General features: G+C 42.8%; 1 protein-coding gene across 5 annotated transcripts in view; it reads left to right on the top strand.

The window, feature by feature from the left end:
- The window catches only part of FGFR2 (fibroblast growth factor receptor 2), a gene marked incomplete at its 3' end in the record, with an annotated part of 102,463 nt that overhangs the window by 34,126 nt on the left and 52,592 nt on the right, over nucleotides 1-15,745 (top strand). For all 5 annotated transcript variants that reach the window (XM_079708450.1, XM_079708451.1, XM_079708448.1 and 2 more), the window contains one exon: nucleotides 5,195-5,364. In XM_079708450.1, coding sequence (XP_079564576.1) covers nucleotides 5,195-5,364 — 170 coding nt within the window. The remainder of the gene's footprint in view (nucleotides 1-5,194; nucleotides 5,365-15,745) is intronic.

Raw genomic sequence — 15,745 nt, 5'->3', positions numbered from 1 at the left:
AAGAATGTTAGAACGGGGAGGGGCCTTATCAGAACATTCAGTTCAGCTCCCTCATTTTATAGCTCAGGCTTTTAACAGTTGTCCGTCTGGTCTGTCCATCCATCCATCCATCCATCTGTTCAATAAACACTTGAGTGCCTGCTTCATAGTCTGAAGATGGCTCAAGCTGTACACTCCAGGTGATCTACCCTTACTGGTCAGCAGACATTGAGAGGAATATATTTCAGTCTAGAAACACCCTGGATATGGAAACAGACATAAATAACCAAGAAGATGGTGGACCAGAGAAGGAATGATGAGTCTTTATTGTGGGTTGAAGGGGGTTTAAGAAAGGCTGTGTTGAGGGAACGTTGAGGGAAGTTTCTGTGGGGTTATAAATCTGCTTAACCAGCCACAAGTTAAGAGACTTCTGTTGTATTAAATTAAAATTCTACTTACTTGGTATTATTACTAATATACAGTATCTGTTTCGGTGTAGAAAATGATAATGAGTCAATACGCTAAACCTTGATGGTGGGCTTGTATTTATTTATTTATTTATTTTGGCTAGGTCTTACTGTTCCCTTAACTTGCTCGTTATTAGTATTTAATGACTAAGAGAATGTCGTTCTTTTGCTACATACTACAGCAGAAGATTTGAGAGTGTCAGAGCAGAAGGGGCCATACCTATCATCTAGGTCAACTTATTTCCTCCTGATTTAAGTATAATTCTTGTTTTATGCCATCAGGGGTTTATACCACAATTCCATCTCTATTAAATATATCCCTAAGATTATGTCAGGGAAGGTGTACAAAGTGGATGCCGTACACCTCTTTCAAGCAACATGATGTGGCCTTGGCCATCCGTATTGAGTATCTACTGTGTGCTAGAGTCTTCTCTGCTTTTGATCATTAATTTGTTAAGTGAGTTCCTCCTCCAAATGAAAATTGTTAATGCTGTTCACAGCCTTGGGATAGAGAGGCCTCATTAGGTAGAGGAGCTTCTTAGGAGCCTGGTTCCTGTTTCTCTCCAGCTGCATTGTAGTTCTTGAGGTGGGGACCATGGCATTTCCATGTGTCCATACTGCAAACATAGCAGGAAATATTGAAGCCAGGAAGAGTTTGCAGAGGACATAGGCCATTGATGATGGAAACACAGCAGGGCTGTTCCTACAGTGTCATTATTTTTCTGGACCTTCCAGATTCTTCAGGTTTTCCATAAAACTAGTTTATTTCAGAAAGAGCCCTTGTAAAATAATAAAATAACTCCTCCCCTCCAGCATCATGTTCTTAAAAAAATTCGTGAGCTTGACTTCTTAAAGGAAGGCCTCATCATGAAAGCACATCGTGCCTGTGTGATGTTAGCACCCAGAGTGGTGTTGGACACGGAGTTGGTGGTGACCCATCACTGCCACTCAGGGAACCTCGAAAACTTGGCCTGACGGCCCTTTTTGTTGAGTCAAGCTTTACCGTTATTCAGAGAAGGCGAATGTTGTGAATTCAGGTTTCCAGTGACAGTCATGTAGGTGATTGGCTTCTACTTTGTTGATTAGATTTCATGGCGCCTCACCCACCTGTGATCTCTGAGCCTTTAGATGAGACACATGGTGCCCACAGACTTTATTTTTAAAAAATTTTTTTCTGGTTTCTTTTTTTTTTTTTAACATCTTTATTGGAGTATAATTACTTTACAATGTTGTGTTAGTTTCTGCTGTATAACAAAGTGAATCAGCTATACGTATACATATATCCCCATATCCCCTCCCTCCTGCGTCTCCCTCCCACCCTCCCTATCCCACCCCTCTAGGTGGTCACAAACCACTGAGCTGATCTCCCCGTGCGATGCAGCTGCTTCCCACTAGCTATCTGTTTTACATTTGGTAGTGTATATATGTCAATGTTACTCTCCCACTTCATCCCACCCTAACCTTCCCCCTTCATTGTGTCCTGAAATCCATTCTCTACGTCTGTGTCTTTATTCCTGTCCTGCTCCTAGGTTCTTCAGAACCTTTTTTTTTTTTTTTTTTTTAGATTCCGTATATATGTGTTGGCATACAGTATTTGTTTTTCTCTTTCTGACTTACTTCACTCTGTATGACAGACTCTAGGTCCATCCACCTGACTACAGATAACTCAATTTCATTTCTTTTCGTGGCTGAGTAATATTCCATTGTACATATATGTACCACATCTTCTTTATCCATTCATCTGTCAATGGACACTTAGGTTGCTTCCATGTCCTGGCTATTGTAAATAGTGCTGCAGTGAACATTGTGGTATGTGACTCTTTTTGAATTAGCCCATAGACTTTAGATGAGGAGCATGGCTGTGTGTCTGTTTTGCACAAACAGATTTTATGGGTGCAATTTTTTTTTTTGTTTTTTTGTGGTACGCGGGCCTCTCACTGTTGTGGCCTCTCCCGTTGCGGAGCACAGGCTCCGGATGCGCAGGCTCAGCGGCCATGGCTCACGGGCCCAGCCGCTCCGCGGCATGTGGGATCTTCCCAGACCGGGGCACGAACCTGTGTCCCCTGCATCGGCAGGCGGACTCTCAACCACTGCGCCACCAGGGAAGCCCTATAGGTGCAGTTTTGATGATTGAAATTTCACCCCAGGGAAGTGGCTACCTGCCAGAAATTCTAACCAAATTCTTTCACCCTTGTCCTTAAATAATTCCTCAGGCTCCAAGAAAAAGGTGCTGGTTGCCAGTGTGCTATTGCCACAGGCCAAGACCGTACAGGCCCATGTGGCCTGGGGTTCCCCATGTGGGTTGCAGGCTCACCAGCAGCTTAGCCCAGTGAGGGAGGAGCAGCGCAGCGTTCCTAGTTGCTAAAGCTGAGTCCTGCTTTTCAACATAGGGAACATGGAAATCATGCCTATTGGTACATAAGCACATGTCTCTTGATTTCTTTTTATATAAAAATGAAAAGACATTCCACAGGATCAGGGCAGCTGTAATTGATGGTATCTGAAAGAGCTACTACATTAATATTTAGCTAATTCGTATGAATAGGCTATTGTGTTTACTTAAACAGATAACATGAATGCAGACACCTGACAGCATGAGGTATGCTTTTCATTTAGGTCAGATTTGTAAAAGTCTTTGTGTAGCGACAAAGCTCATTATTTATTTTGTGCTCTCAATGCTTTCTTTTTTAGTGGCTGTGGATGGAATTTTCTAAGTAGAAGCTTCTAAAATGAAAGATGATTGAAATTGTTTCTGTATATGCCAGGCCCTGGGAGACTTATGATAAATAGGAATTGAGTACTCCCTGGGGAACCCTCAAAAGAATAGGTGTGTTTATGGGCATTTGACACCCCAAGTCAAGTGGCTACCAAGTTGCCTACTCATTACAGACGCAACTGGATTCAGAGAAAGAAGGGAAGCTCTATTTTCTCCCCCGGCTCCCCTCCCGCCCTCCCACAGGCCTTTCTCTCTCTGGTGCACATGACTGACAAGTTTTGCCTCACTTTGCTCTGCCTTGGCGTCATGTCGATACCACCTATACCCCACCACCTTGACACTTAGATAAGCAGAAGGATAAAGAAGATACAGCATGTCCCTGTTAAGAAATCCCTGTTTCACCTTTTATAGCAGGTTTTAAGAGCAAGGGTGAGTCAGAGAAGGGTAGGTGTTTTGGATGCAGTTTTTCCACTTTCTGATTCCACCGTGACAGCCTGGCTGTTGAGTGAAGGGCATTGTTACCTTGCCAGGAACAAGCTGTGTCATCCACAGAACTGAGGAGGAGACTTCTAAATCTGCATCGTAGACAAAGCCCCTTCCTGCGCCCATTTTTGCTTCTGGTTTGTGGAGGGTGTGTGCTGTTGCTCAGTCTAACCCTTGTTAGAAATAAGCACTTATGGATCAGTCTTCAGGAGTTTTAGTGTTCTAGAATGTTCTAGGATGTTAAAGGCCCTGCTGATGGATGCTTTGGTGTGGGGGGATACAGGGATTTTGGTTACCTGTTTGCTAAGACAGAATCACGCATGTGAAAAGTTAAATTGCTGTATAAGATTTCATTGGAAATCCTGGGCAGTAATAACGGAGGCAGTGTGCCTTCAGCTGAGGCTGTCTGTCCTGGACGCCAGTCCTGCACATTCAGAGAGGTTAAAGGTATGGATTCCAATGCTTTGGAGAGTAGGTAGGGGAGACAAACAGTGGGCCCTGAAATCAAACTGCCTCGGCTCACATCCTGGTTGCGCTTCTTCCTGGTTTTGTGGCTGTGGGCAGATTACTTCTCCGTGACTCAGTTTCCCCATCCCTAAGCAGGGATTATAATTTAACTGTGTCATGATTAATACAGTAAACACGTGAGAGCTTTTGGGACTTTGTCTGCAAATAAGAAGCACCCAGTCAATAGTGGTCATGAGCCATTATTAGCAGGCTTGAAGAATTTATGGCAGAATTCCCGATTGATGCTGTGACTTTAATTTAGAAAAAATGTCCTTCCTGTGGTAATTGAAAAAGTGTCTTCTTTGAGTTTAAAAAATCACTAGTGTCCCTGTCTTTGAGGGCTACTTAGAGGGCACAACTTTAATGTTTAATTGGCAGCTTCCTATTAAGTTACCTGCTTAGACATGCTGGTAGAATTATGGGCATTCACAACCACCATTGGAGAGGAAAGAAACCTTTTTTTTTTTTTCATTTTAAAAATTAAAACATATTTAGTAACATGGCTTGTTGACTTGTCATATAAAGTGCTGGGAAATTAATGATGCCTCCCTGAATTATTTTACCCTACTGAGATAAGTTATACTATTGATTACCCTGTGAAGCGCCAATGGATAAATTGATGGGGCTTTTGGGCACAACTTGTTTATGTGTATATGTGATCCTTTCATAGGTGTGGTGATCTAAAATGATACATTTGAGGGGGACTCAGCTGTTGTTATGGTGTGTGTTGTCACTGTGTGTCTAAAGTAGCATTTTAAAACATGATTCATGAATTTATATTCTGGCGCTAAGAACAGGGAGAGAAGGTTCCCTGTTAATAGACATAAACTATAAACTATCAAGCAGCCCACCTCCAGGGACCTTCTGGGAGGCCAGCTGGATCAGACTTCAGAAAATGTTTCCCTAATGTAAATATTACCCAAAGATTTTGAAAGCGTCAGATCGTTCACATACAAAAGAAAATGATCTTACCTGTTAGGAGTTTAATGATGGAGATGAAGCTATCCATCTATGTACATTATAATGTCATTTTCCAAAACAGGAGCACCGTATTGGACCAACACAGAAAAGATGGAAAAACGGCTGCACGCCGTCCCAGCAGCCAACACTGTCAAGTTCCGCTGTCCAGCTGGGGGGAATCCAACACCAACGATGAGGTGGCTGAAAAACGGGAAGGAATTTAAGCAGGAACATCGCATTGGCGGCTATAAGGTAGAGTGAAGCTTTCAAAATATTCTATTTCTTAAATTTTTATTTCTTTATTTTTTTAAGTAGTCAAAAATTAGCAGGAACTAGAAGGAATATTCTTTTTTAAAAAAATCAGTAATTATCATAATTGATCATTTCCATGTTTGATATTTTTAAAAAATTACCCTGGACTTGCATGTAATTTTAAAGTACAGTCCCCATTTGTGTTGTTCTTTATATGAAGAGAGTTTAGTAATAGAAGGGTCGAAAGTTGAGAGTCTGTTTTCTATATGTTTTATGGTCTGTAAAACTAAAACTGGAGCAGAATTTGAGAAGTGTAAGTACAGTTGCCCTATCTGAGCAGGATTGTATGAACAGTGGATGGACTTGGATGAGAGACTGGGGTATGAAATACTACTTATTAAGAGAGAACACTTGCCGGGACTTCCCTGGTGGCGCAGTAGTTAAGAATCCGCCTGCCAATGCAGGGGACACTGGTTTGAACCCTGGTCCGGGAAGATCCCACATGCCGCGGAGCAACTAAGCCCGTGCGCCACAACTACTGAGCCTGTGCTCTAGAGCCCACGAGACACAACTACCGAGCCTGTGTGCCACAACTACTGAAGCCTGTGCTCCTAGAGCCCGTGCTCCACAACGAGAGAAGCCACTGCAATGAGAAGCATGTGAACCACAAGGAAGAGTAGCCCCTGCTCGCCGCAACTAGAGAAAGTCTGTGCGCAGCAATGAAGACCCAACGCAGCCAAATAACTAAATTAATTAATTAAAAAAAAAAAAAGAACACTTCCAAGATGACAGAGGCAATCTCCCTGTCCTCCATCCTCAAGGATTCTGAAGAGCCCATTATAGAATGTGGTGAAATATAGTCTCATCACTCACTGGGGAGGTTGAAATTGACAACCATTTCCCTGAAGATGCCTCTTCAGGCATTTGTTCATCCACTGAGCAAATGTCAATCGAGTGTCCTCGTAGCAGGCACCGTCCTAGGCTCTGGGCAAAGCACAGCCCTAGCTTATCGGGGCTCCTCGTCGAGCAGGAAGGCAGACAAAAGAGCTGGCAATCAAGACACTGATATGGGTGAAGTTAGAAGAGTATGTTGTGCTGTGGATGTGCAGAGAGGTGATGTTGGCTCCTTGGGAGACTAAGGTAAATCAGGAAAGGATTCTAGGCTGAGTTTGAAGGAAGTTTGTCTCAGAAGAGTGATATGGAATCTCCAGATCATTTAGTGTGGAAGGGGAGAACTTTACGAATTTAGTATATGAGGATGACTTAAGGGACCTTACTGTGAAATTCTTTGGTGCATTTGGAACATGAATGGGTGTATCAGTTACCCACTGCCTTGTAACAAATTACCCCAAGACCTGGTAGCTTTAATAACAGCATTTATTCTCTCACAGTTTCCATGGGTCAGGAATCCAGGTGTGGCTTAGGTGGTCTTCTGTCTCAGGGCCTCTCACAGGACGGTAATCATGGTTTCAGTTAAGGCTGGGGTCTCATCTGAAGGGTCAGTGGAGAAGAATCTGCTTCCAGACCCACTCATGTGGTTGTTGTCAGGATTCACTTCCTTGCAGGCTGTTGGACTGGGGGCCTCAGTTCCTCACTGGCCGTTGGCTGGAGGCCACCCTTTTGCCACATGGGCCTCTCCATAGGGCAGCTGACAGCATGGCAGCTGGCTTCCTCAGGGGGAACAGACAAGACAGAGGAGAGTATGAGGAAGACAGATGTCACAGCCTTTGTAACCTAATCACAGAAGTGCCATCCCACCACTTTTGCTGTTTTCTGCCATTAAGTAAGTCACCAAGGGAGGTGATTATTGAGGGCACGAATATCAGGAGACATGGGCATCACTGGAGCATCGGAGAAACCTGCACAGTGGATGAAACAGAATATGCATCGACTCAGGCCCCAGGTCCTTAAGAACCATGTGGGAGAGGATTTCTTGGTGGCAGCAGTGTGATACCCAGGAGGACTTTCCTTGATGTACCCCTTACCTGTGTTAACACAGCAACATCACTTTAGAAGGCACGTGAGTCCCTGTCCCATCCCTGCTGTGCTCAAATGGGGCTTCCCTCCACACAAGGTGCCCTGGAGCCCTTTCCTGAAACACTGTACACAGTTACTCATCTTGAAAGGGTTAGTATTTTCGTCTGTAAGAATTTTTGACTTTTGTTTTAACATTGAAAAATTACTTTCTAGAAGCCAGAACCCAGAGGATAATTGGGAAAGCCTACGAGTAAATTTCTAAGCGCACGTGTGGGCAGTTTATGTGTGAAACAGATGTGAAACACATCTGCTGGAAGGTGGATGCCTTTGAAGCTGTGGAGTAGAAATACTTGGGTTGTCTTCTACGGCTCCTGCTCATTGGGGGAAGCAGTAGCAGGAGGACGATTTGTCTCTTTGTTCAGTCCTTAGACTGGTACAATGAGATTGGAGGTTGGCTTTTTTTTTTTTTTTTTTTTAAGAATGAATAGACAGAGATTTCATTAGGTGATGCTGGTTGTAAAGGAAGAGTTAAACCACTAAAATCGGGGCCCCTGGGATTGTTCTAACCACCAAACGTTCTCTGAAACCATAACTGATGCAGTTCCAATGGTTTATTTAAATACAATTTAAGTATAAGAAGGGTGGTCAAAATCTTGGTGGTTAACTCATTTCCTTCCTTAAGAAAGTCTGGGATGAGTGCAAAGGGTCAGTGAACCTCCAGAAGCTCCTGGTCTCAAAATAAATAGGACCGACATCATTATTATGGATAAGGAACTTTTTGCAAACCTGAATTAGTGATTACAAACGCGCTGGAAGACTAAGGGTGCCGAATGAGGAAACACTGCTTGATTTTTCACAGGTGCAGTTCGGTTTTGATTATTGATGACAACATCCCACTAAATGAAGGGCAACTATGTTCTAAAAGCAAAACTAGGAACCTTTAGCCTCCTCCCGGGGAGGCACAGATGACCCAAGTATTTTTGTTGTTTGATGTTCGAGTCATTTCTGGAGTGAAAGAGGGATGGAATTTGAGCGTGTGGGGAGAAAAATCTAAAAACTGTTTTGCTTTTCAATGCAAAGGGCAAACAAAAGGGAGAGTATTACACCTTTGGGGCGGGGGGTGGGGAGTGCTGGCCGGCCGTGATGGGGGTGCATCTCTTGCCCAGCTGGCCTTTCTCTCTGGAGAAAGAGGCTGGGACGGTGGGCCTGACTGGCCTGGGGGCTTGGCGCATCATTGCAAGGGTAGTCAACCTGGATTCACAACAGTTGTGGCATTGGTCATTCGTTTTGGGAATATGGGACACCCTTAGAAATTCCATTGAGCCCAATGGGCTTCTGGGACTTGAAGGAAAAGACAGAGATCTCTTACCTCCTGGGAAAATATAGTTACCTGAAGCCTAAGTCTTGCTAATGACGTGTTAGACCCACCCCAGGTCCCCGGGTTCCTAGGCCATGAAGTCACTAAAGGTCACAGAGGTGGACTCCCACCTGAGGGCCACCCCTGCTGGGCTGATGAGCTCCAGGGCAGAGTGGGGAGCATGGTCATGATGGGGGGTTTTCCCTCTGATGTTTTCTTTGTTACCTACGTACACTTGTAAAGAACTGTGTCTCTGAACATTTGACTTGAGGGATCCGTATTGTACAGTTTGTAGTTTCCATTCCTCGGCACTTCCCCCCAAAGCCGAGACCTAATTGTTCACGTGGAGGGCCCGACTGATGTCCAAATGACCCCTCCTCTCACTGCCGTCCTTTTGCTCTTTTATTTAATGAAGAAGCAAAGTGTCAAGTTTTCCAAGATGTGTTTTTCCAGAAAGCAAGACCTGAAATTTTCCATAAACAAAATTGTGATTTTTTGGTGTGCATTTCTGTGATGTTTTTTTTTTTTTCTCCTTCATAAATCTCATTCCATAAACCATGGCTGTGCTCTGGTGGCCTAGCTGTCTGTCTAGCTCTTTCCACCTGTTTATGGGCTGGGCACTTTGGCCCTGGTCTACTGTATTATGCATATGTGGCCATTGAAGGGAGAAGGAACACAAAAAACCAAAACAAAGTGTCAAAGAGAATTATGAAACAGGACAGAAAGCTCATTTTAATTAAAATGGCCCATAGAGCTCTTTGGTATTCTGTGTTTCAGTCTTATTTATCAAAGAACTCATGCTGAGCCATTCTTAGGTTATTAAGAGTCAAATTACTGTTTTTCTTAGTATGTGGGCAAAGGCTGGCTGGATGTTATATAATGACAAAGCATGACTTGAAGCAAAACCATATCTCCCTAATTGTGCTGATGCCTGGGCTTTTTAACATCAGTTAAAAGGTTGGCTAAGCTCTCTGGGCTTCACATCACCTATCCTTAAGATGAGAAGATGGGATAGGAAATCTCTAACGTCTGATCCTTTCCAGCACTAAAACCTGTGATTTAGTAGCATAACCATAATGCAGCATCAGCCATTTTTCATCTTAAACAACAGCACAGATTTTGTTTTTTATAAGGAGGTTGCCTTTAAGGCTAGATATTTAGTAGGGCTCTGAACAGCGATTACAATTAAATGTAGAAAAGCAAGATGACTGAGATAATTAATAGACCAGCTCAATTGCTAGCTTATTCCTAGGTAATGATTTAGGCATAGAGGAGAAGAATACTGTTAAAAACCGTCTTTCTAGTGGGAAGCAGCCGTATAGCACAGGGAGATCAGCTCGGTGCTTTGTGACCGCCTGGAGGGGTGAGATAGGGAGGGTGGGAGGGAGGGAGACGCAAGAGGGAAGGGGTATGGGAACAGATGTATATGTATAACTGATTCACTTTGTTATAAAGCAGAAACTAATACACCATTGTGATGCAATTATACTCTAATAAAGTTGTAAAAAATAAAGGATATACTGTACAGGACAGGGAAATATAGCCATTATTTTGTAATAACTTTAAATGAAGTATTATCTATAAAAATATTGAATCACTATGTTGTACAGCTGAAATTAATGTAAAATGGTAAGTCAAGTATACCTCAATAAAAAAAAAAAATGCAGATTAGGATTCAGTAGGTGTGGAGGGAGGCCCAAGATTCTGCCTTTCTAACAAGACCCGGGAGATGCTCCACAGCTGGTGTATGGGCCACACTCTGAGTAGAGAGAGAAGAGAGTAGCCTGACTCCTGAGCAGAGACAGCCAGCTTGCATCCAGATACTCCTCTGACCATATCTTTATCTAGCTACATATTGTTTATAAATAAACTACTGTATGCTTAAAAACAAAACAAAACAAAACAAAACAAAACCATCTTTCAAGCCAGGTACTAACTGCATAAGACCCAAAAGAGATCATGGGATAAAGCTCTCCCTCAACATGGCCATAGAATTGGCACAAGAGCCCACGGCATCCAAGAGGTTAGAATGCCCACGGAGTGGCCTGGCAGAGGAGAGGAAGCATTGTAGAGTATGGACTATTAGTTTCCAAGTACATTTCAGGTCCAAGAAAAGACAACTAAAAAAATTATTTTCTTATCACAACTGAACTGGTTGTTTTGATGGTTAGGTTAGATTTACATTTTCTAGGTTATTAAGTATAATGCTTAACCCCAAAGTATGTTTTTTTGGAAAAATCACTACTAATGTGCTTTTTAATATATTTATAATATGTTGAACTTTTTTTCAACCAAGACACTTCTGCTTTAATGTCAGATCAAGCAGACGGTGATGAGGAGCTGGTGTATGTTGGTATCTGCTGACATGTGTTGTCTGCTCACCTGTGTCCTGACTGTTCCAGGTGCCTCCTGTATACATGGCACCCTGTCCCCTGCGCAGCCCAAAGAGGTGGGCACTGTTCTTTTGTTCCTTTTGCAGATGGGGCTCCTAGGCGGTAGAGCTGTTATTTGGACCCAGGCAATTTTTGCTCCAAAGTTCATGCCCTTATTAAACTGCTTTTTTTCAAATATGGTTCCATGTTTTGTTAAGAAAAAATCCAAAACACTGTTACGATAAATGAAAGACACGTAGGTAGTAACGGCTTCCCAAGAGCATATGAATATCAGTTGATGCAAGGTATACTGTTGAGAGTAAAGTTGGGGGGAGGGGTATGATGCTGTTCTTCTATCTTCTGTGACCTGTATGAGATTTTTTTTTTTTTTTTTGGTGTGTGGTAAAAGTATAACATAAAATTTGTCATTTAGTTCTAAAACTTTTTCATCATCCAAAATAGAAACTCTGTATCCATTAAACATTAATTCCCTCTTCCTCCTTTCCCCAGGCCCTGGTAACTTCTAATCTACTTTCTATCTCTGAATTTGCCTGTCTAGGTATCTCATATAAGTGGAATCATAGGAAATTTGTCCTTTTGTATCTGGCTATTTCACTTAATATGTTCAAGGTTCATCCATGTTGTAGCATGTATCAGAACTTCCTTCTTTTAAAAGAATGGCTGAATAATATTCCATTATATGGATATATCACACTTTGTTTATCCATTCATCTGTTGATGGGCACTTGGGTTGTTTCCACCTTTTGGCTACTGTGGATGATGCAGCTATGAACATTGGTATACTAGTATCTGTTTGAGTCCTTGCTTTGAGTTCCTTTGGGTGTATACCTAGGAATGGAATTGCTGGATCATATGGTGATTCTGTGTTTAGCTTTTTAAAGAAGGCCATGACGTTTTTAAAGAGTTAAGTTCAAAAGGCAGTGGATGCCCTTTTGGCAGTCTGTCCGCAGAGCACCTTTCTGGGCACCGTCAGGGAACAGGCATCGAAGAGATGAGCCTTGCATTTTATAATTCACTTCCCACCTCCTCTGGAGAGATCCATTGTTTCCTGAGTAGAGGGAAGAGTTTCTGCCACTGGTCCTCAAAGATCAGAGCTCACTCAGCCCTGTTCTCTGGACCCCTCCCGAAAAGCAAATTTCTTGGCGTTTAAGCATTAAACAGGTGTTTGTCTCCAGGTCTGCCTGGTGATAGGAAGCAGCATGTGCCACAGCCCTTGGCACATGTATGCTCAGTTTGTATATACACATCCCAGAGGGATGGTTTGGAGTCCCCCAGGAACCAGCTGAAAATGGGGATCTGGCATGGGCTAGTAAGATTTTACGCATCCTCATGACACCTGGTCTACGTTGAATTGTAGTTCATGGGGCACCTTATGAAGGCCAGGGTTGAAAGGGAGTGCTGTCCTTCTCCATAATTTGAGCCCTGATACTGGTGGGAGGAAGTGTTGGGGGTATTTACCATCATGTGGACACATCATTCCTGGATTTGGCACAGAGCAAAACTTTCCATCCAGCTTCTGGGTGTTTATTCTGCTTGTTATCGAACACCTGGCTGTTTGGAAATGTTCAGAGTTTTTTGCAATGTGGAAAGTAAACATCCAGGTGACAGCTGGGTCTTTGACCTTTCACCTTTCACCTAGGTGTTTTGGTGTCCTACCAACTCCATCGACATTCCCAGTTGTCAGCTGAAGGCTAGGGGTTTTACGTGCAACGTGGAGGCTTTAGGTAACTGAGGAATTCCGAGAAAACCTGTCTGGGCCACCTTTTGTCTTTGCAATGACAGGGTGTAGAATGTTTGTGGATCCAGTTTTTGGATTACAAGTAAGAAGAGAGTTGAGGCCATTAGCTTCAGTCTGCTTGGTTTCAGTATTGAAATGTTATTTTTAGAAGTTTTTAGTGAACATAGTTTTGAAACCCCATGCTCTCTCATTTTGTTCCTTGGCAGATGAAAAATACTGATGAATTCCACGAAGATTTAGCCACAGGGAGGAATGAAAAGAAGGGATTGTGCATGTGTTGGTTACTGCAGGATTTCTCTTCTCCCTGGCTTCTGTGGTCTGTCTGCCTGAGAGTTACACATGCAGTGATTCTGCCACAAAACAACTACTACCCTAGGGTTTATCTCACTTTTTTTGTTGTATGTGTGTGAGATTTATGTTTAAATTTGAAAAGTGAAAATGAGAAAGGAGTAAACATTTTTAATCCTACTACTTAATTATATAAAGTATATCACTAACAATTTAGTACGTTTTCTTTCTGATTTTACTTTGTATACAAGTCATGCTTACAGATTCAGGCCTATATGCACCTAGAAGGTTGTGTGTGTGTGTCGTGTGTGTCTTGTGTGTGTATATTTTTTACAAAATGGAATCATGACTATACATATTTGCATTCAGGCTACTTGTTTTCATTCATCAGTAACTATTGATGATATTTTACCAGGACCGAACATAAGAATACCTCATTCTTTTTAATAACTGTATGCTATTCTTTTGGAATAAACTGTTCATTATGAATGAGTCTCCTGTTGATGGATTCCAGTTTTCTTCTGTTACAAACTGTGCTTGAAGCAACAATTTTATTATGTGCTTTGAAGTAATCCTGCTCTTTTCTGTGTAGGCAAGATTTCTAGAAGTGGAATTAACTGGGTCCAAAAAAAAAGTGTGTTGCTAATTTTACTGGGTACTAGCAAATTATTTTACAGAAAGATTTTTCTCACCTTATGTTATCAATTTGAGTTTCTATTTCCCTCCACCCTCACGAGTACTCAATGACATTGATCTTTCTAATTTTTGTTAATCAACTGGTGAATAACAGTGTCTCATCGTTGTTTTAATTTGCATTTCCCTGCTCCTTAATGAGGTTAAGCATCTTTTCATTTGTTTATTGAGTATTTACATTCCCTCTTCTGTGCAACCAAAGATGGTTTATGTTCATTTGACTTAAGTGGCAGAAACAATGGAGCATTAAAAAGCTGAGGAATTGAGAAAAACATGTTGAAGGTGACATCTTACATTTTTGCACTTTCTTTAGGAGTACCCGGAATCTGGTATGGAAATGGTGTGTTTAAAAAAGCACAGAAATCTTTGTGCCTCTGTTCCCCATCTTTGTAGAGTTACTGTTTGTAGTCTCTTAGCTTGTCATTAAGCAGCCGATAATTAATGGTAGGATGTCCCCTACAAAAGTGTCAACTAGTCTCCCTGTTGGAGGCTTCCAAGGGCATCCATTGGAAAATGCCACAGCTCATAAAATTGGGGATTGGTGCTATGTCAAGGAATCAAATCCTGGAGCCGCGGTGTAAGAAAATAAATATTAACAGCACTGTATGGGGCAATATTGATTGAGTACCAAGGTCTCTGGAAGGGCAGAAACACCCTGTTGGGTAAATGTGTTTCTCATTGTGAAAGCATTTTATAAATGTTAACTTATTAACATTATTGTCGTGCATCTCTAGGAAGTAAATATCCAGGGAGCACATGCCCTGGTAGATCTTACGTGGAATGCCATAGCCCCGACGAAAGACTGGAGCTGACCATATGCCCTAGGGTTAAAAAAAAAAGGCAGTGGCATGCGGGGCTGTATATGCCAAGATTTAATGTCTCGGGCAGAGGCAGACCATGCCCTGCCTGCACAGTTCAGGTTCAGCTCCATTTGGAATCCACTCTGTGCCAAATCTGGATCCAGGCACAAGAAAGACATTGACAGTTTGGCTGGGGTCCAGAGACAGGCACTAGCCATGATTAAGGGCTTATGGGCATGACATTTGAGCAGGGGCTCAAAGAACTGAATATTTACAGCAGGGCTAAATGCTGGATTACGTGGCTTGGTGACATCGGCCCGAGTTACCCTCCACGTGACTGGTTCCTCAGAGGCCAAGACAGTCCCATTCCTGATACTCCTGAGCGCTTATGGAGAGGGAGGGTCTCATTGTGGGCTCATCTGCCTCGAGTTAAATCAAGGAGCTAGCACCCACCTTTTCCATGCTCTGAGCCTACAGCTCCGGGGTAGCCCCCAGGGGGGCCAGGACTTCCATAGAGAATTCTTAAACTGGAGATTTTAGCATTCACATCTTCTCCTCTTCCTGAGCATCCCTTTTATACATTCTGCAAAGAAGGAGCTTATCCCAAGAGGAGACACAGCCTCTTGTTTTGGTTCTCCTAAAAGTCTGTGGCCCAGCCAACTCCAATGTAGAGAACAGACTCTCTCCATTGTAGATCTGATGACTTCATGTTCATTTACTGCCAGACATTTCACCTGGGGCAGTGAGACAGCTCTAGGACCTTAGACTGAAACAACCCCCATGGTTTACAGGGGGAGTCGTTTTCAGGCAGCAGCTGAAGCAAAGTGACTGCTCGGAACGCAGTCTTAATTCCGGGCTTGTAGTCTGTGAAGAAGAAGAATCCAGCCTTCACCCCCATGATGCTTCCTAAGACTGTTAGTGATGACTGGCAATCTTGTTTTTGGACTCAGCATCAGTAACTGTGCTCTGCAGTGATGGCTTGTGCTGAACCGAACGGCTGACATGAAATGAGTTGTCCTATAGCGTGTTCTTCTAACCTCTTACCTCTGTTGGCTCTGCTTTTCAAAGTGGACAGCTGCTCTGCCCTCCCCTTTTTATAATGGAGCGTTCGCGAGATGATTTTCTTTATTCTCTA

Source organism: Hyperoodon ampullatus, assembly GCF_949752795.1.
Source record: "Hyperoodon ampullatus genome assembly, chromosome: 1".
In the NCBI taxonomy this organism is placed as follows: Eukaryota; Metazoa; Chordata; class Mammalia; order Artiodactyla; family Ziphiidae; genus Hyperoodon; species Hyperoodon ampullatus.
The sequence above is the reverse complement of the archived record's forward strand: the minus strand, read 5'-3'. Positions and strand labels throughout refer to the sequence as shown.